General features: G+C 45.6%; 1 protein-coding gene across 2 annotated transcripts in view; it reads left to right on the plus strand.

The window, feature by feature from the left end:
* Positions 1–15900, plus strand: part of ripor1 (RHO family interacting cell polarization regulator 1) — a 37907-nt gene that overhangs the window by 19533 nt on the left and 2474 nt on the right. For both annotated transcript variants that reach the window (XM_015965611.3, XM_070544124.1), the window contains exons 8-20: positions 56–119; positions 3544–3587; positions 4109–4234; positions 7731–7879; positions 7968–8058; positions 8733–8858; positions 9463–9530; positions 9621–10134; positions 11469–11599; positions 13991–14102; positions 14217–14352; positions 14527–14676; positions 14788–14943. In XM_015965611.3, the coding sequence (XP_015821097.1) occupies positions 56–119; positions 3544–3587; positions 4109–4234; positions 7731–7879; positions 7968–8058; positions 8733–8858; positions 9463–9530; positions 9621–10134; positions 11469–11599; positions 13991–14102; positions 14217–14352; positions 14527–14676; positions 14788–14943 (1867 nt within the window). The remainder of the gene's footprint in view (positions 1–55; positions 120–3543; positions 3588–4108; positions 4235–7730; positions 7880–7967; positions 8059–8732; positions 8859–9462; positions 9531–9620; positions 10135–11468; positions 11600–13990; positions 14103–14216; positions 14353–14526; positions 14677–14787; positions 14944–15900) is intronic.

The raw sequence follows: 15900 nt of genomic DNA on the forward strand, positions 1-15900 counted from the left end.
CAGAACTGTTAAGCTGTGCAAAAGAGATGGACTGAAGTACCGATTCTCTCTGTAGAACATGTGTATACTGGAGAGTGAGTTACAGAATCAACTGGGAAAGTTCTACATTCGGATGAAAGGTAAGAGTCATTAATTAAGCAATGTCACACTCGAGGTCGTGCGTTGTTGCTGAATATCAGCACTGGTGTGATTCGGCCGTAGATAATCTGATATTCAGCAACAACGCACAACCTCGAGTGTGATATTGCTTTTATACAACAGTTCTACCTGCTCATTTTATTTTTATAACAAAAATAAGCAACAACAGATTATGATTTTTTTCATTTATTTACATTTATCAGGCTCTGCCAACACAAATAGTCCCAACATGAAACAGAGACTCAGACTAGGCTGTTGCTAGGCAACACAAACATTTTCCACAATAACGGTTAGAACACCTTTGCACAGCGGAGTGATACTGTTTGTAAACAGTCCCAGTGCTGTTATAGTCCAATATCAGCACTCTTGGAAAGTCTCTTGACCAATCAAATCACTTGGTTGGAACTAACTGTTGTATAATCCTGCATGAGTCACTCTGAGATTATGTCAGTGTAATGGAATGAAGAGAATTACAATTTAATTAATGACCAGAGATATTAATGATCCATATCTAGTATGGACCCCATCTCTGGACACTGGGCTTTTTCTTAAATCAGAAGAGTGGTCCTTTTTATTACAGGGAAATTTAATACACTTTGCATGAACTGAGAGACAAGAGAGACCGCGGAACGTTTAAGAAAAATTAATCATCTAAATTATTTTAAACAATTAACAGGACTAACTCTCTAGTGATGGATGCTGATGGAATGAATGTGGGGTGGAGTGTCTGTTGGTGCGATGTCAGTTCAGAACCTCCGTTCGGGAGAAGCGAGTCTGAGTGGAAGATGTTGTTTTGCTCCTAACTGATCAACGTTTGAACCTTGGCCAGAAAAACACATGAGACGCTATCTTGTGCCGTTCTACATTACCCGTCAGGGACTCGCGTGTTAGATCAGGCTGCCAGGTCCACGGACCCTCCTCTGGTACTGGAGCCGATGAAACAGCGTCGACAGCACGACAAACCAGTCTTTGGATAGTCTCCAGGTAAAAAGCGGCAGGTGTTTCACAGCGTCAAAGGGACCCCCCTTTGGGTCAGCGAGTTCAGCTTTTATTCTGAAGGCACCGTTGTTTTGTTGATAACAACGACGAGATTTCCCAGCTTGGCAGTTCTCAGCTTAAAGGTAAAAAATACAGTTGGCCGGTCCGTACTCGACTTAGCAATGATGAACTTCAGAGGACCTTGAGAGCTGGCTGAATACTGAACTCAAAATGGCGTTGTTCTGTTTATTAATCTTGATGTTTAGATTCTGGTCGAATCACAGCTGACAGATTAAACAAACACCACAGAGACTCTGCCACGCTTCAGAGTGAAGGTTCTGATTGGATTTGCGACCGGAACGTGTCATGATTATTTATCTTGTGTATCAGGTGGCTAGTGGCTACAATACGTCATTTCCTTATTAAACATTAATCATAACATTGTGATTTCACAGATCGGTCACATGGTTATTATTGACTAACAGTTGTTTTGATTAGCTTTATTAAAATAGAGTTATTTGATCAATTAAAAGAAAAGAGTTCATTCTTCGTTCATCTGTCTTCACTGCTGGAATGTAAACATTAGAAGTGAATGCATGACCTCGAGCCTGTTTCATGCACACTGACACCGTGTCAAACAGAACAGCTGTTAGAGGGGAGAAAGGGTTCCTTCATCACGTTACATCAGCTAAGATCCATGAGTGTTTCATAAATACACACCTGATGTAAACAACTTTTGATCAAGTTAGGGGATGGATGGATGGATGGATGGATGGATGGATGGATGGGTGGATAGACAGACAGACAGACATACAGACAGACAGCGGCATTTGGTGCCGTGGACCACGGTATATTACTAAAATATTTGGAACAGTGGGGGAACATTACACACCCAGCTCTCAGGGTTAGGTCCTAGCTGCCTCCTTGTGTAAAAACTATAAATCAAACTGTGCCAATCTCTTTTGAGGAGTACCACAGGGGTCTATTCTCGGCCCCCTTTTTATTCTCTATTACTTGCTGGAATTTAGGGCAATGTCCTGAAAGCACATGGTCAAGTTCCACTTAACCCAAATAATGCTTCTGCGTCTGTACGCAGACACGCAACTCCAATATCCGTTCATGTTAGCCTGCTGGAGAGCCCTCTAGAGGACGGATAGAGTTGAGCCCCCTTTTCTAAACATCTGTCAAACGACACGGAGAAGGCAAGCTTGTGATTGGTCAGGATGCTGCTTTCGCCAACAGCTCCGCGATTGCGCCCTCAAAACAAAGAAAGGTGAAGATGTCAAGCGGCAGACATGGAGCAACTTGAAGAATACCTCACAAAAAAACTGTAAAAGTATGAATGTTTTATTCACCCATGACTGGAGGAGTAGAAAGATACGCATCAAGTGTTTTATTTGTGAACAGAAGTGATGGGAAACCTGGGTTTAGAGGTAGTGAGCTCATGAAGAGGTGGAGGATAATGATGGTCAAATTTGTTTGTGTTAAAAAGTCTCTGAAACACAAAAAAATCCCACAACATAAACGCAATAGTAAATGCACTTGGACCAGATATGTGACAGGATACCACAGAAGAGTGCTACACACTCTGTTGTCCTGGTGGGGGAATTGCTTCGCAACACCTCCAGGTGACGGAGATGTTCGAGAGCAAAACATCCCTGTGAATGCGTGAGCATCTCCATTGTGGAGAAGCATAAGCTAGGCTTTATATGCAGAAGACTGGTCGATTTTCCCCTAAGGTTAAGCACCACTGGTTCGGTACATCAACCAGTCAGTCGTCACATTGGTTTGCTATTAAATTATTGTTTGTATTTTACTTGTCACAATGACAGAGGAACCTGACCTCTCACTGACCTTCACTGACCCTCCAGTCAGCTGGACGGTGTCTGTTGATTCCTAATTTGAAACTGGGTGTATGGAGTGACCTACCACTGGCTACCATACTTGCTCCTTCTCTGAATATCATCAAAACTAGATTTAAGAATCAGTTTTACTTTTTTGCCCTCTTGCAAGCTGAAAAACGATAGATGCTCTTTATGTTGTATCTACTTCCCCATGAGTTTTTATTGGGTGTCTTATCTGATTTGCCTGTTTGCAGTTCTATATTTTATCTGTCATGGTCTTATAATAATGTTTTCATCAGGTTATTTAGTGTACGGCCCTGTGGTTGTTGCAAAGTGCTTTACAGATAAAGGTTGATGATGATGATGATGATGATGATGATGATGATGATGATGATGATGGTGATGATAATGATGATGATGATGATGATGAGGATTAAAGCCTGCCATACATGAACTTAGCTCTCAGTTGGGTTTACTTCCATCAGTTATTGAAGGTTTTAGATGTCATAAATAAGAACACAACATCCTGACTTTAGGTTGTTTGAAACTCTTGGACTTGATTGTTTATTGACTTCTTTTCCAGGTCTTGCTGGATTTGCCAGGTTGTGTGCTGGTGATCAGTACGAGGTTTGTCCCTCTTGTCCTCTCTTATAACAGAAGCATGCCTGCAGCCACTTCCAGGAGACTAAACCATTTAAACCACCACCGTAAAACACCAGTCTTCATTTAGTAAAATATAAATAGTATTTTAAGTTTGTTCTTTTTTCTTTTCTTCTTTCTTAAATGAAGATCTCAGAATCATTTTTGACTTGGCTTATGAGCAACGCTGTGATTGTATGTGCAGTCAAAGACATACTTTGTATGTTTTATTAATGTTTTACATTTTGACCAGTTCATAGAGATATGTTAGTTGCATGCTCAGTTTCAGGCTCTGACATAAGAAAATGTTTTATGATTTGAATGGAAAAGACTAATTCCGGGTCTACATGCTGTAAAATAATCAGGGTCATTTTCCTGTGGTTCCTCGTCCCTCTGAGATCAGTTTCTTGTATGTGTTTCACTGACATGTCGTCCTCTGCTGAAGAACAACACACAAACCATTAACTTTAACACTTTTCTCTGAACTCAAACTTGGCTTCTGTTCTCAGATCTTCATGAAGTACGGTCGACAGCGATGGAAACTGAGAGGAAAAATAGAAATCAATACCAAGCAAGTGTGGGACAATGAGGAGATGGTGTTTTTGCCCCTCATTAATGAATTTCTCACTGTGAAGGTAATCAATCAATCAATCAATACTTTATTAATCCCAGAGGGAAATTAGAGTTCCAGTACACACAATTCAGAGATCAGACATACATGGGCGTAGACACATGACAAGAATTGGTGACTGTGGTCATTCGCAATCCGAGTCGCGCTACCTTAATAGAGATCAGAGGGTTATATGAGGAATTGGTTCAGGTGGAGGGAAAAAAGGCACTTCAGAGTTACCCTCCACCAGGAGGACAGCTTTGCTCTGCAAAAAAACACCTCAACAAATATGCGACAGACTTCAGACAATACAACATAACATGAGACTCCAATAGGAAGGTAGGGGTGGCTGGGATCCTGTTTCCCCCAGTGAGAGCAGCCATCTACGGCGCTCATATGCTGTACAGTCACAGGTGGGAGGGAGATCTTCGGAGAAGCGAAGAGCACATTGACTCCTGCAGATTGATGACCTTGCCAGGCTGAAGTCTGCCAATCTGTCCATACCGTCCAGTGACTCTCTCCGAGATGACATCCATTTTGCGCACTAATACCGGTGTTGCAGCTAGAACATTGTCCAGCTTACAATTCACCTCGAGAAACGTCCCAATCTGAGAAGTCCCCACACGGACGGTGCTTTCCGTGGGTGCGGGTTGCCCTCCAATCGCTCCCGTCTTCCCAAATTTCAAGAAAACCAGATATCCTCTCACTCCAATCAGGAGAAATCTAGTGATTATTAGGCCGAATATCCACACGTCTTCGATGTCCTCAATTGGCAGCTGGCTGAGGCATATGATCTTCCATTCCCTCCAGGAATCCAGCATATACCCCACCGGGTGTGTCCCCTGTGGGCATGTGGTAGCCCCCTGCTTCATTCTCTTTGATGAAAAAATCTTATCAATCACGTTGAATGACCAGTTTATCAAATCCATGGTAAGTGAAAATAGGGTTTTTCAGAAGAAATGCAGAGAAGCGCTCTGTGGGCAGACAGGACAAAGAGCCTTGGGAAAAAAAGGATAAGGGAGTGAAAGAGAGAATCGTCTGTACTCCTGGAGTGCCTTGAAGAAGACCTAAGTGTCTAGGAACACCAGAACCTTCCCTAGAACCTCCCAATAGAGTCAGTTTGAATACCAGGTTCAGCTTTAAAATAACTCTAAACTTCATTTATAGTAGTGTTATTGTCTAATAAGGTAAATAGTTTTGTTAATCATGATTTATACTTATGTTTTGGACACCTAAGTGAAGAGAGGAGCGGAGCTGTCAACTGATCACCACCTGGTGGTGAGTTGGATCAGATGGCAGGGTAAGATGCCGCGTAGACCTGGCAGACCCAAACACATAGTGACGGTCTGCTGGGAACGCCTGGCAGAAGAACCTATCAAGATGGTCTTCAACTCTCACCTCCGGCAGAGCTTTGACCGCGTCCCGAGAGCAGTGGGGAACATTGACTCCGAGTGGGCCTTGTTCCACTCTGCGATTGTTGAGGCGGCTGTTGCTAGCTGTGGTCGCAAGGTGGCCGGTGCCAGTCGTGGTGGCAACCCCCGTACCCGCTGGTGGACACCAGAGGTTCGGGGAGCCATCAGGCTGAAGAAGGAGGCCTACAGGGCGTGGCTTGTCTGTGGGTCTCCGGAGGCAGCAGACAGGTACCGGATAGCCAAGCAGGGTGCAGCAGTGGCAGTTGCCAAGACAAAATCTCGGGCGTGGGAGGAGTTTGGTGAGGCCATGGAGAAAGATTATCGATCGGCTCCAAAGAGGTTCTGGCAAACTGTCCGGCGCCTCAGGAGAGGAAGGCAGCAACTCGCTCACACTGTTTACAGTGGGGATAGGGAGCTGCTGACGTCAACTGGGGCTATAGTCGGACTGTGGAAGGAATACTTTGAGGAGCTCCTCAATCCCACCTGTGCACATTCTGAGGAGGAACTAGAGCCAGGAGACCTGGGGATGGACTGTCCAATCTCTGGGGCAGAAGTTGCTGAGGTAGTCAAACACCTACACAGCGGCGGAGCCCCGGGGGCGGATGAGGTTTGTCCTGGGTATCTCAAGGCTATGGATGTTGTAGGGCTGTCATGGTTGACACGTCTCTGCAACATTGCGTGGCCATAGGGGGCAGTTCCTGTGGAGTGGCAGACCGGGGTGGTGGTCCCCATCTTTAAGAAGGGTGACCTGAGAGTGTGTTCCAACTATAGGGGGATTACACTCCTCAGCCTCCCTGGAAAGGTCTACTCCAAGGTACTGGAGACGAGGGTCCGATCGATAGTTGTATCTCAGATTGAGGAGGAGCAATGTGGTTTTCGTCCTGGCCGTGGAACTGTGGACCAGCTCTATACCCTTGCAAGGGTGATGGAGGGGGCATGGGAGTTTGCCCAACCAATCCACATGTGTTTTGTGGATTTGGAGAAGGCTTTTGACTGGGTCCCCAGGGGCACCCTGTGGAGGACGCTCCAGGAGTATGGGGTGGGTGGCATTCTGTTGAGGGCCATTCAGTCCCTTTACCAGAGGAGCGTGAGTTTGGTCCGCATAGCCGGTAGTAAGTCGGACCTGTTCCCGGTGAGGGTTGGACTCTGCCAGGGCTGCCCTTTGTCACCGGTTCTGTTCATTACCTTTATGGACAGAATTTCTAGGCGCAGCCGTGGTGTGGAGTGTGTCGAGTTTGATGGCAGGAGAATCTCGTCTCTGCTTTTTGCGGATGATGGGGTCCTCCTAGCTTCATCCAGCTCTGACCTTCAGCTCTTGCTGGGTAGGTTCGCGGCCGAGTGTGAAGCGGCTGGGATGAGGATCAGCACCTCCAAATCTGAGACCATGGTTCTCGACCGGAAAAGAGTGGCTTGCCAACTCCGTGACGGGGGAGAGGTCCTCCCTCAAGTGGAGGAGTTTAAGTATCTCTGGGTCTTGTTCACGAGTGAGGGTAGGAGGGATCAGGAGATCGACAGGCTGATTGGTTCAGCGTCTGCAGTGATGCGGACGCTGAGCCGATCTGTCGTGGCGAAGAGGGAGCTGAGCCAGAAAGCCAGGCTCTCGATTTACCGGTCGATCTACCTCCCAATCCTCACCTATGGTCATGAGCTTTGGGTAATGACCGAAAGAACGAGATTGCGGATACCAGCGGCCAAAATGAGTTTCCTCCGTAGGGTGGCCGGGTTCAGCCTTAGAGATAGGGTGAGGAGCTCGGACATTCGGGAGGGACTCGGAGTAGAACCGCTGCTCCTCTGGATCGAAAGGAGCCAGTTGAGGTGGTTTGGGCATCTGGTCAGGATGCCTCCTGGACGCCTCCCAGGGAGGTGTTTCGGGCATGTCCTGCCGGCAGGAGACCCCCGGGTCGACCCAGGACACGTTGGAGAGGTTACATCTCCAATCTGGTCCGGGAATGCCTTGGGGTCCTGCCAAAGGAGCTGGTGGAGAAGGCCGGGGAGAGGACGGTCTGGAGCTCCCTTGTTGGGATGCTGCCCCGCGACCCGGACCCGGATAAGCGGAGGAAGACGACGACGATTTATGCTTCATACAAACATCTTTCTGTGGTCTCCCAGGTAACCGAGCTGAAGAGCTTAGCCAACCACGTGGTTGTTGGAAATGTCTCCTGTGAAACTATTGACCTGTTTGCTCCGCTACCTCAGACGGTTGCTGTGGACATCAATGACCTTGGCACTATTAAGCTAAGCCTGGAAGTCAGCTGGATGTGAGTTCCGCAGGTTGCTGCATCTGTCGTTTAAAGAAAACACAAATGTTCGCTCAGTTTTTATTATTCCATTATTTTGTCTTCTTAGTCCATTTGACAAAGATGATCAGGGCTTGTTTCCTGGTCCTGTCAGCATCATTCCAAGAATCTCCTTCCTGGGATCACCTGACACTCCTTCGGTAAGAGAAACAAATGCTGTGAGTCTTTTCTTTACATATCGGTCTATTGTAATCATTTGACAGACTCAAAAGGGGAGGATTTTACCCAAACGCTGTATATGTAAGACGGACAGAGTCTCTGTGACATCACCTGTAGGTTTCTGAAGAGTTTAATTCTAGCCCAGTGGGCGGTTCCCACCATCTTAACCAATTCAAGTGCATCTGAGAGAGGGACTGCGATGGTGAGGCCAGATGATTGACACCCATCAAACTCTGAGCCAATGTAGCTATGAGCTAGCCAAAGCTAACAGAGCTTAGCTGGCGCTTTCAGGCAGAAAACCGCGGTTGAGCAACTCTGCTACCCTCTACCTTCTGTAACACTTTTAACGTGAGGCCGAGTCACTAGTGCTAGTGCTGAAGGCTCACCTTCTACCTGTCAATCAAAAATACACACACACACCTAGCTCATTTACAATCAGAAAGTCATCTGGCCTGCATGTTTTAGTCCCTCTCTTTATAAAACATTTGAAATGGTTTTACTTCCACCAGCTCCTGAGATGTTTTAAAGTCTATTTTGTAATTTTAACTTACACCACTGTGTTTTGACACCCCATGTGTGTGAAAACACTTGATAAAAATGTGTACATTATTCTTGAAGCCAGACTTAACCTTTGACCTTTGCTGTTCTGTTTTAGAGCATGTCTCCTTGGAAAAATCATCTCTATGACAGAACACTGCGATCTAATTCATCGGAGTCGTCTGACGACTCCTGCAGCCTGCCGCTCTCTGAATCAGAGCCACAGAGCTCCGTGTCTGAGAAGGTAAGAGAAAACACAAACATAATCAGGGTGATTTATCTAGGCACGCCTCTACTTGATGCTTTTCATTTGATTCAGGCTCTGTCATTAATGTCACAAAAAGAAAAAGGTGAATTAGTTGTATGATTTGATAGAAGAATGAGCAGCAGTTTGGATTTATAGCTATGAAACTCTCAGACCTGCCAACCTGTATACATTTTGCACAAAAACGCGTGGCTCACTACGAGCTCGCTCCCACGTGCGCCCTGCTCACACACAACAGAACCGCAGCCTCCTTGTGTTTTTTTGCTAATCAACATGTGGAAATGGAGCTAATTCAGTTGTTGAAATTATGATCTGGTCCACCTTAGATCTGGTCCTCCTTATATCTGGTCTACCTTAGATCTGGTCCACCTTAGATCCGGTCTACCTTAGATCTGGTCCACCTTGGATCTGGTCTACCTTAGATCTGGTCCACCTTGGATCTGGTCTACCTTAGATCTGGTCTACCTTAGATCTGGTCCACCTTAGATCTGGTCCACCTTAGATCTGGTCTACCTTAGATCTGGTCCACCTTAGATCTGGTCCACCAGTGGGATGGGTAAATCCTCTCGTCCCTCTCCTCCAGGATGTGGTGGAACCCGGAGGATGTTCTTCCCCACAAACTGACGCATTTGGAGACTTCACCTGCCACAGGTGTTTATTTGATCTTATTTTTAATGGTTGTTAGATGAAACAGGCTGCTCACTAAAACACTGTAAGTTTGATGTTTGCACCAATTTTCAGAGACGAGGAGGAGAACACTTTGGTCCAGAGGGAGAACAGTGGGGAGCAGGTGGATGCTTCTAGAACCATCAGTCCTGACATGGAGCAGAACTCTCTTAGCCAAAGAAGGGACAGCGGTGCTGATGGAACTGTTTTCCCAAACCAGGCTGTCTGTAAATCAGAGGAGGTGATATCGCTGCTGTCTGGGACCTCTGTTAGTGACATAGAGATAGAACTGCCCAGCACCCCTGAGACACCTGACCCAAGTGATGGGTTCGTCCAAGACCCACACCTTTCTGAGCATCCGCAGAACACCATCACACTGTTGACTCCCAATTCCAAGGTAGAGGACCAGAACACTCAGTCAGTAGAGGAAATGGTTTCCTGTGTGGGAGCAGAGGGCAAAGGCCCAGTGGACAGTGGGCTGGAGGAGGCCTTGGGAACTCTAGTTTCCTCTCTGGATGATTATAGAGGACAGTTCCCTGAGTTACAATCACTGGAGGAGGAGCTGAAGCAGCTGCAGGTCACACTGAAGGTAAGACAATAAATTATTCTCTTCATGGGTGACCCCACGAGGAAAGCTGACCTTTGAGCAGGATTGATGGTCCATGTGGCAGGGGTGAGGTGGTGCTCACTCCTCACTCCTGCCACGTGGACCATCATGGGATAAACCATCAACCCTGCTCAATGGTCAACTTTCCTCGCAGGGTCACACCCATTAGGACATTGGGAGGGTTAAAGGAGGAGGAAGTTTCTGCCTTTAAAGCAGAAACACTGTTTTTTCTCTGATGGCACCATCTACAGGCTGAGATATGTATTGCACCTTAAATCAGTGTCCTTACTTCTGTGTTTACGGCTCTCATTCTTGGACACACACCACTAGCTGACCAAAACAAATTGTTTTACAAATATTATTCTCAAGACTTTGTTGTCCATGGGAAAGGTCATCAACTCTGCATCAGTCTAGGTCAGGGGTGGGCACTTCCAGTCCTCGAGGGCCAGTATCCAGCATCTTTTTGTTACTTCGCAGTTCAGCAGCTCATCAAGCTCTGCAGAAGCCAGCTAATCTCCTGCTGATTGAAATCAGGTGTGTTGAAACAGGGAAAACAGTAAAACATGTGGGACAGTGGCCCTCGAGGACCAGGATTGCCCGCCCCGGTCTGGGTACGTCATCAAATGCTCACGCACACTGACACGTATGATGTAAGTCACTACTGACCAATGCTGAGTGGCACCCAGGTGAGACTGAATGGGGCTCTGCAGGACAGGGAGCGGGATTATCTAACATTATACCTCAGTACAGAGTAGTGTTAGGCATCTTACAATAAAAAGTAATTAGTTACAGTTAGAAGTTACAAATCACTTTTATGGATTTCTAATAAGTTACACATAATTCCTGAAAGGGTGAAAACTCTGGATTACAGCTTTAACAGCACACAAAGTCTAGATCAGTGGTTTATTTGATGGTAGATCATCAGAGGACACAAAGTTTGGGCATTTCTTCTGGTTGTTGCAACTACAATCTCTGGCAGCCCTTTGTCCTCCACCGGTGTTGTGTGTTGTTTTCATGTTCAGTCCGATGACTTTCTTGGAGTTTGCTACCATCCTTTTTGGACACGGACACAAGGTGTCTTCTCACTGTGCTGCAGGTGCACTCACATCTGGTTTCTGCCACGGTTGTGCAGCTCTGCACCACTCGCTCACCTCTGACTGGGACTCAGCTGTGAATTGGACATTATGATGCGAATAATCAGCTACTTCCTGTTTCCTAGTTTCATTGTGTGTGTGTGTGTGTGTGTGTGTGGGTGTGTGTGTGTGTGTGTGTGTGTGCGTGCGTGCGTGCGTGCGTGTGTGTGTGCGTGCGTGCAGGGCTACAGGCATAGCCGCTCACCCAGCATGGTCAGCCTTTCAGTGGAGTCAGCGTTGTGCAGCTTTGACTTTCTCAACACGTCAGACTGTGAGGAAGAGGAGAAGAGCTGCAAGTTGAGCAGAAATGGCAGGTCAGTGTGAACAAACACAAGTCAAAGGTCCAGCAGCACCGTCAGTGTTGAAGCTTTAATGATCAAACTGCTTGTCTTGTGATCTTCATCGTGGTTTTCATGCAAACTTCAACATTTAATAAGATAGAGAACAATCCCACTGACCATCACAGACCTCCACATAAATAAGGTGATCAGCGCTGGAGCTTAGTTTACTGGTTCCAGTCAGACCAGTAAAAACTGGTGCCAGAACTTCTGGGAAATAAACTTTAACGATAAAATATTTAACATGTTTCCGTCTCCTTTCTAATGAAGCAGATGTATTTGGTTGCCATGGTTATGTGTGTTGTGTTATAGCACAGCTCTTCGGGAGTTTAAAGCTGCAACAGCAAATTTGGAAAAAGAATGAACTGAAAGCATTTTCATGCCTCTTAACGTTTTAACGTTAGCTATATTTGACAGATATTCAGATACTGCCTCTCTAACATGCGGGGTCCCACAAGGTTCAGTTATTCGCATTCTATATTCTTCCCCTAGCTGGCATCATTCAGTCTTTCTCCGACATCTCCTACCACATCTACACTGATGATATTCAGCTCTATATGTCCTTTATGCCACACCAGTTGGACAGGCTGGCCACACTTGTACTCTGCCTGACCCAGATCAGTAACTGGCTGTCCAGCAACTTTCTTGTCCTCAGTGCTAACAAGACAGAGACCCTGATCGCTGCACCCCCGGAACTTCAACCAAAAATCGAGCAAGAAATTACCTCTTTTTGCCCATCAGCCAAGGCCAACATTAGAAACCTAGGAGTTATTTTTGATCCAGCTTTTAGTTTAGACTCACACGTCAAAACCATCTCCCGCTCTTGTTTCTTTCAACTGAGAAACATTTCAAAAGTTCGTAAACTGGTTTCTACTGCAGATCTGGAAAAAATCATCCATGCCTTTGTGCCATCACGCTTAGACTACTGTAACACTCTTTTTACTGGTCTCAGCAAAACCTCCCTCTCACGCCTTCAAGCCATTCAAAATGCAGCAGCCAGACTCCTAACCAAATCCAGCAGACGAGCTCACATCACTCCAGGTTTACAGTCCCTCCACTGGCTCCCGGTAGAATATAGAATACAGTTTAAAGTTTTAGTCCTGACCTATAGAGCTCTTAACAACCAGGCTCCAAGCTACCTATCTGAGCTTTTATCCCCACACACCACCTCTCGGAACCTTAGATCCACATCTGAAAACCTCCTGGCTGTTCCTCGAACCAGACTGAAAACCAAAGGGGACAGGGCCTTTCAGACTATTGCACCCAGACTTTGGAACAGTCTACCTTCAAATCTCCGTCTCTCTAACACTGTAGAGGTCTTTAAAAATCATCTAAAAACTCACTTTTTCATCCAGGCGTTCCCTCCCTACATGTTTCAAAAAGATGGCTTTGTTCGGGTTCACACCTTCACTTTGTTTATACTCATGATTTTATTTTCTACGTTTATCACTGCTATTGTTTTTCTGATCTTTGTATTGGTTAGAGGTATTTGCCCTGATCTTTATCATGTTGTACAGCGCTTTGTGATTTATATCTGTGAAAGGCGCTATATAAATAAACTTTTACTTACTTACTTACTATAAATATACCGTGGAGCATTAAAAAAATTTATAAAAACAACAACTAATAAATCAAGTGTTTCTCTTGCATTTCTCTAAAATCTCCACTAATAGCATGTTTCAGACTGGAACCAGCTATCGGACCATCCAGTTGTCGGTCTCACCGAACCACTGCTGGGTCCTCCTCTCATCACACACTTTTGCGTATTTAGCACAAGAACACCACTGGTGTGAGATGTTCTCTACTCAATAACATCAGAAGGAGAAACAGCCGGCTGCTACCACTTCAACTTTAGGACAAACTACAAAGTCCCAAAAAGAGAAATACCATTTGAAGGCACGGACAACAAAAGACGTTTGGATCTCGAGAACAGCGGCTGGTGTTTAGCGCTGCCTCGTTTTTGGAACACTAAAAATGACTCAGTCAAATCCAGTAAAATGTGACTAAATCATTAGTTAAAGACTGAACCACCGAAATATGCTTTAATCCTATCAGGACTAGGTACTTTATCTCATTAGAACCCAGTTCTAATGACCTAACTGCAGGCGGGTGTTTACAGTTAAGGTGCTGTATTCATGTATCAGTTACACAAGTACTTCCTTTTTCAACAAATATTTCAGCATGTCCTAAAATATTATTCAAGCAACAGTGAAAGCAAGTTCAGTTCAGCTTTAGTAAAACAGAGAACTGTCATTCTGTGTGTGTGTGTGTGTGTGTGTGTGTGTGTGTGTGTGCGTGTGTGTGTGCGTGCATGTGTGTGCGTGTGTGTGTGTGTGTGTGTGTGTGTGTGCGTGTGTGTGCACGTAGACTCAGACAGGCCTGGGAAGGCCTCCGCCCAGATTCACCCCTCACCAGTGGATCCACCTCCCTGGACTGCTCCCTGGTGGTTCACCTGAGGAACTGCAGTGCGCAGCTGCTGGTAGGACCTTTGCCCCAGTGTTCTGCAATAAGCCATGCTCTGGTTCTGGTTCTGTTTCTTGTCTTCATAATAGTTATACAAAAGTCCCGGATGTATGTGGTGTTATGTGTGCAGCATCTGGGTGTGTTTGGACCTCTGCGGTGTAGAGAGATGTATGCCTTAGACAAACTGCTGAGAGAGGCCAGTGTGTTTAAAGTCATCCACCACATCATCAGGAATGGTCCACAGTGTCCCCGACAGCCAGCTGAAGGTACGTTCTGCTACACCTGTCGCCTGGATCCATAAAATATCAGCATCAGTGCTGTTCCTGGTGGAGCCCTTTTGGCTTTGATAGATCAGACGTCCTGACGTACAAAATAATATAAATAATGTGATGATATGTTCTGTATTTACCATGATAGTTCCAAATGTTCCTGTCTTACAGTGGTACCAGAACTGGGCCTGTGCCGTGGTGCGGTCTCACTGTGGCAGCAGTGTGTGAAGAACAGCAGTGTGTTCTGTGTCTCTGCTGATTGCTTCATGAAGACTCTGTCTGCTGTCTACTCAAGCAGGCTGAGTGACCGAGGTGATACAGGTACAGCAGTGTGTGTGTGTTGTGTGTGTTTGTGTGTGTGTGCGTGTGCGTGTGTGTGTGTGAGAGGCAGAGAGAGCGAGAGTTTTGTTAATTCTGCTGTGTGTGTTCCAGTGTTCTTGTGCATGGCTGAGCGAGTTCTGGGGCAGAAGTTACCACGACGAGGCCCAAGAGATAAACTGGTGGTCACATTGTTCCAGCTGTGGACTTACTTGGACTCTAATAACATCAGAGACATAGAGACTCACATCACCGAGCTTGCACAAGAAGGTACACAAACACACACAATCTGCCGGGAGGCGAGTCCTTCTGGACTGGGAGTGAGTCTCTGCCTCAGTAGGAGTAAGATAAAGCTAGATTTCCTGTTTGGCCAACTAGGATGAGTTCAAATCAATGTTTTCAGCATCATGATAGAAGATCTGTTTGAGCAGATCACCATGGTAACAGAGACTTTTCTCCTAGCCTACTCACTATTCTAAATGTAGTAATATAACACCAACAGAACTATCAGAGACTTTTAGGATTAGGAGTATCAGTATTATCAGTAGAAGTATTAGTAGTATTAGTAGTATTAATAGTATTAGGAGACCAAACAGCAGCATGAACTGACTCATTAACTGAAACTTTCCTCTCTGGATCTGACGTGGAATGCTGGGTTTCCTATAGGGATTTTTTTTTTAAATTTGATTTGATCAGTTTTGAGTGGAAATGGCATCAAATGACTTGTGACATGCAGCTTTTATGTGAATGTGCGCTGAGACTGAAGGTAAAGCCTGAATTCACAACTAGCATCATCAGCATCATCGTACCTGTGATCTGTTAGTGGGGTTAGGGTTTTGTGAGGCCAAACCAAGGAACGTCCCACTCTGTTAAACCCATCTGGTATCTTAGTGTGGTGTTGGTTAGATGGACCAGTGGGTCTGTTATGGTGAAGGAGGAAAGCTCTGGGTTTGTTGGTCTGAGTGAGTAAGCTCTCATAACACCTGAGCAGTGCCACAGACCCACGGACTCCATGCCATGCCGCATTGCTGCAGTAACCCAGGCCAAAGGAGCCCAGACTACATGCTGGATGCTGTACATGCTCATACTTTTCATGCTGGCCAACACTAAAAGTCCTTTATTTGCATTGATCCTAATTAATATTCTAATGTTCTGAGATACAGAATTTGGGATTTTCATTAGTTGTCAGTTATAATCATCAACGTTAAAGAAACAAACATTTTAAAT

The sequence above is a fragment of the Nothobranchius furzeri genome, chromosome 14 (genome assembly GCF_043380555.1).
Source record: "Nothobranchius furzeri strain GRZ-AD chromosome 14, NfurGRZ-RIMD1, whole genome shotgun sequence".
Lineage (NCBI taxonomy): Eukaryota > Metazoa > Chordata > Actinopteri > Cyprinodontiformes > Nothobranchiidae > Nothobranchius > Nothobranchius furzeri.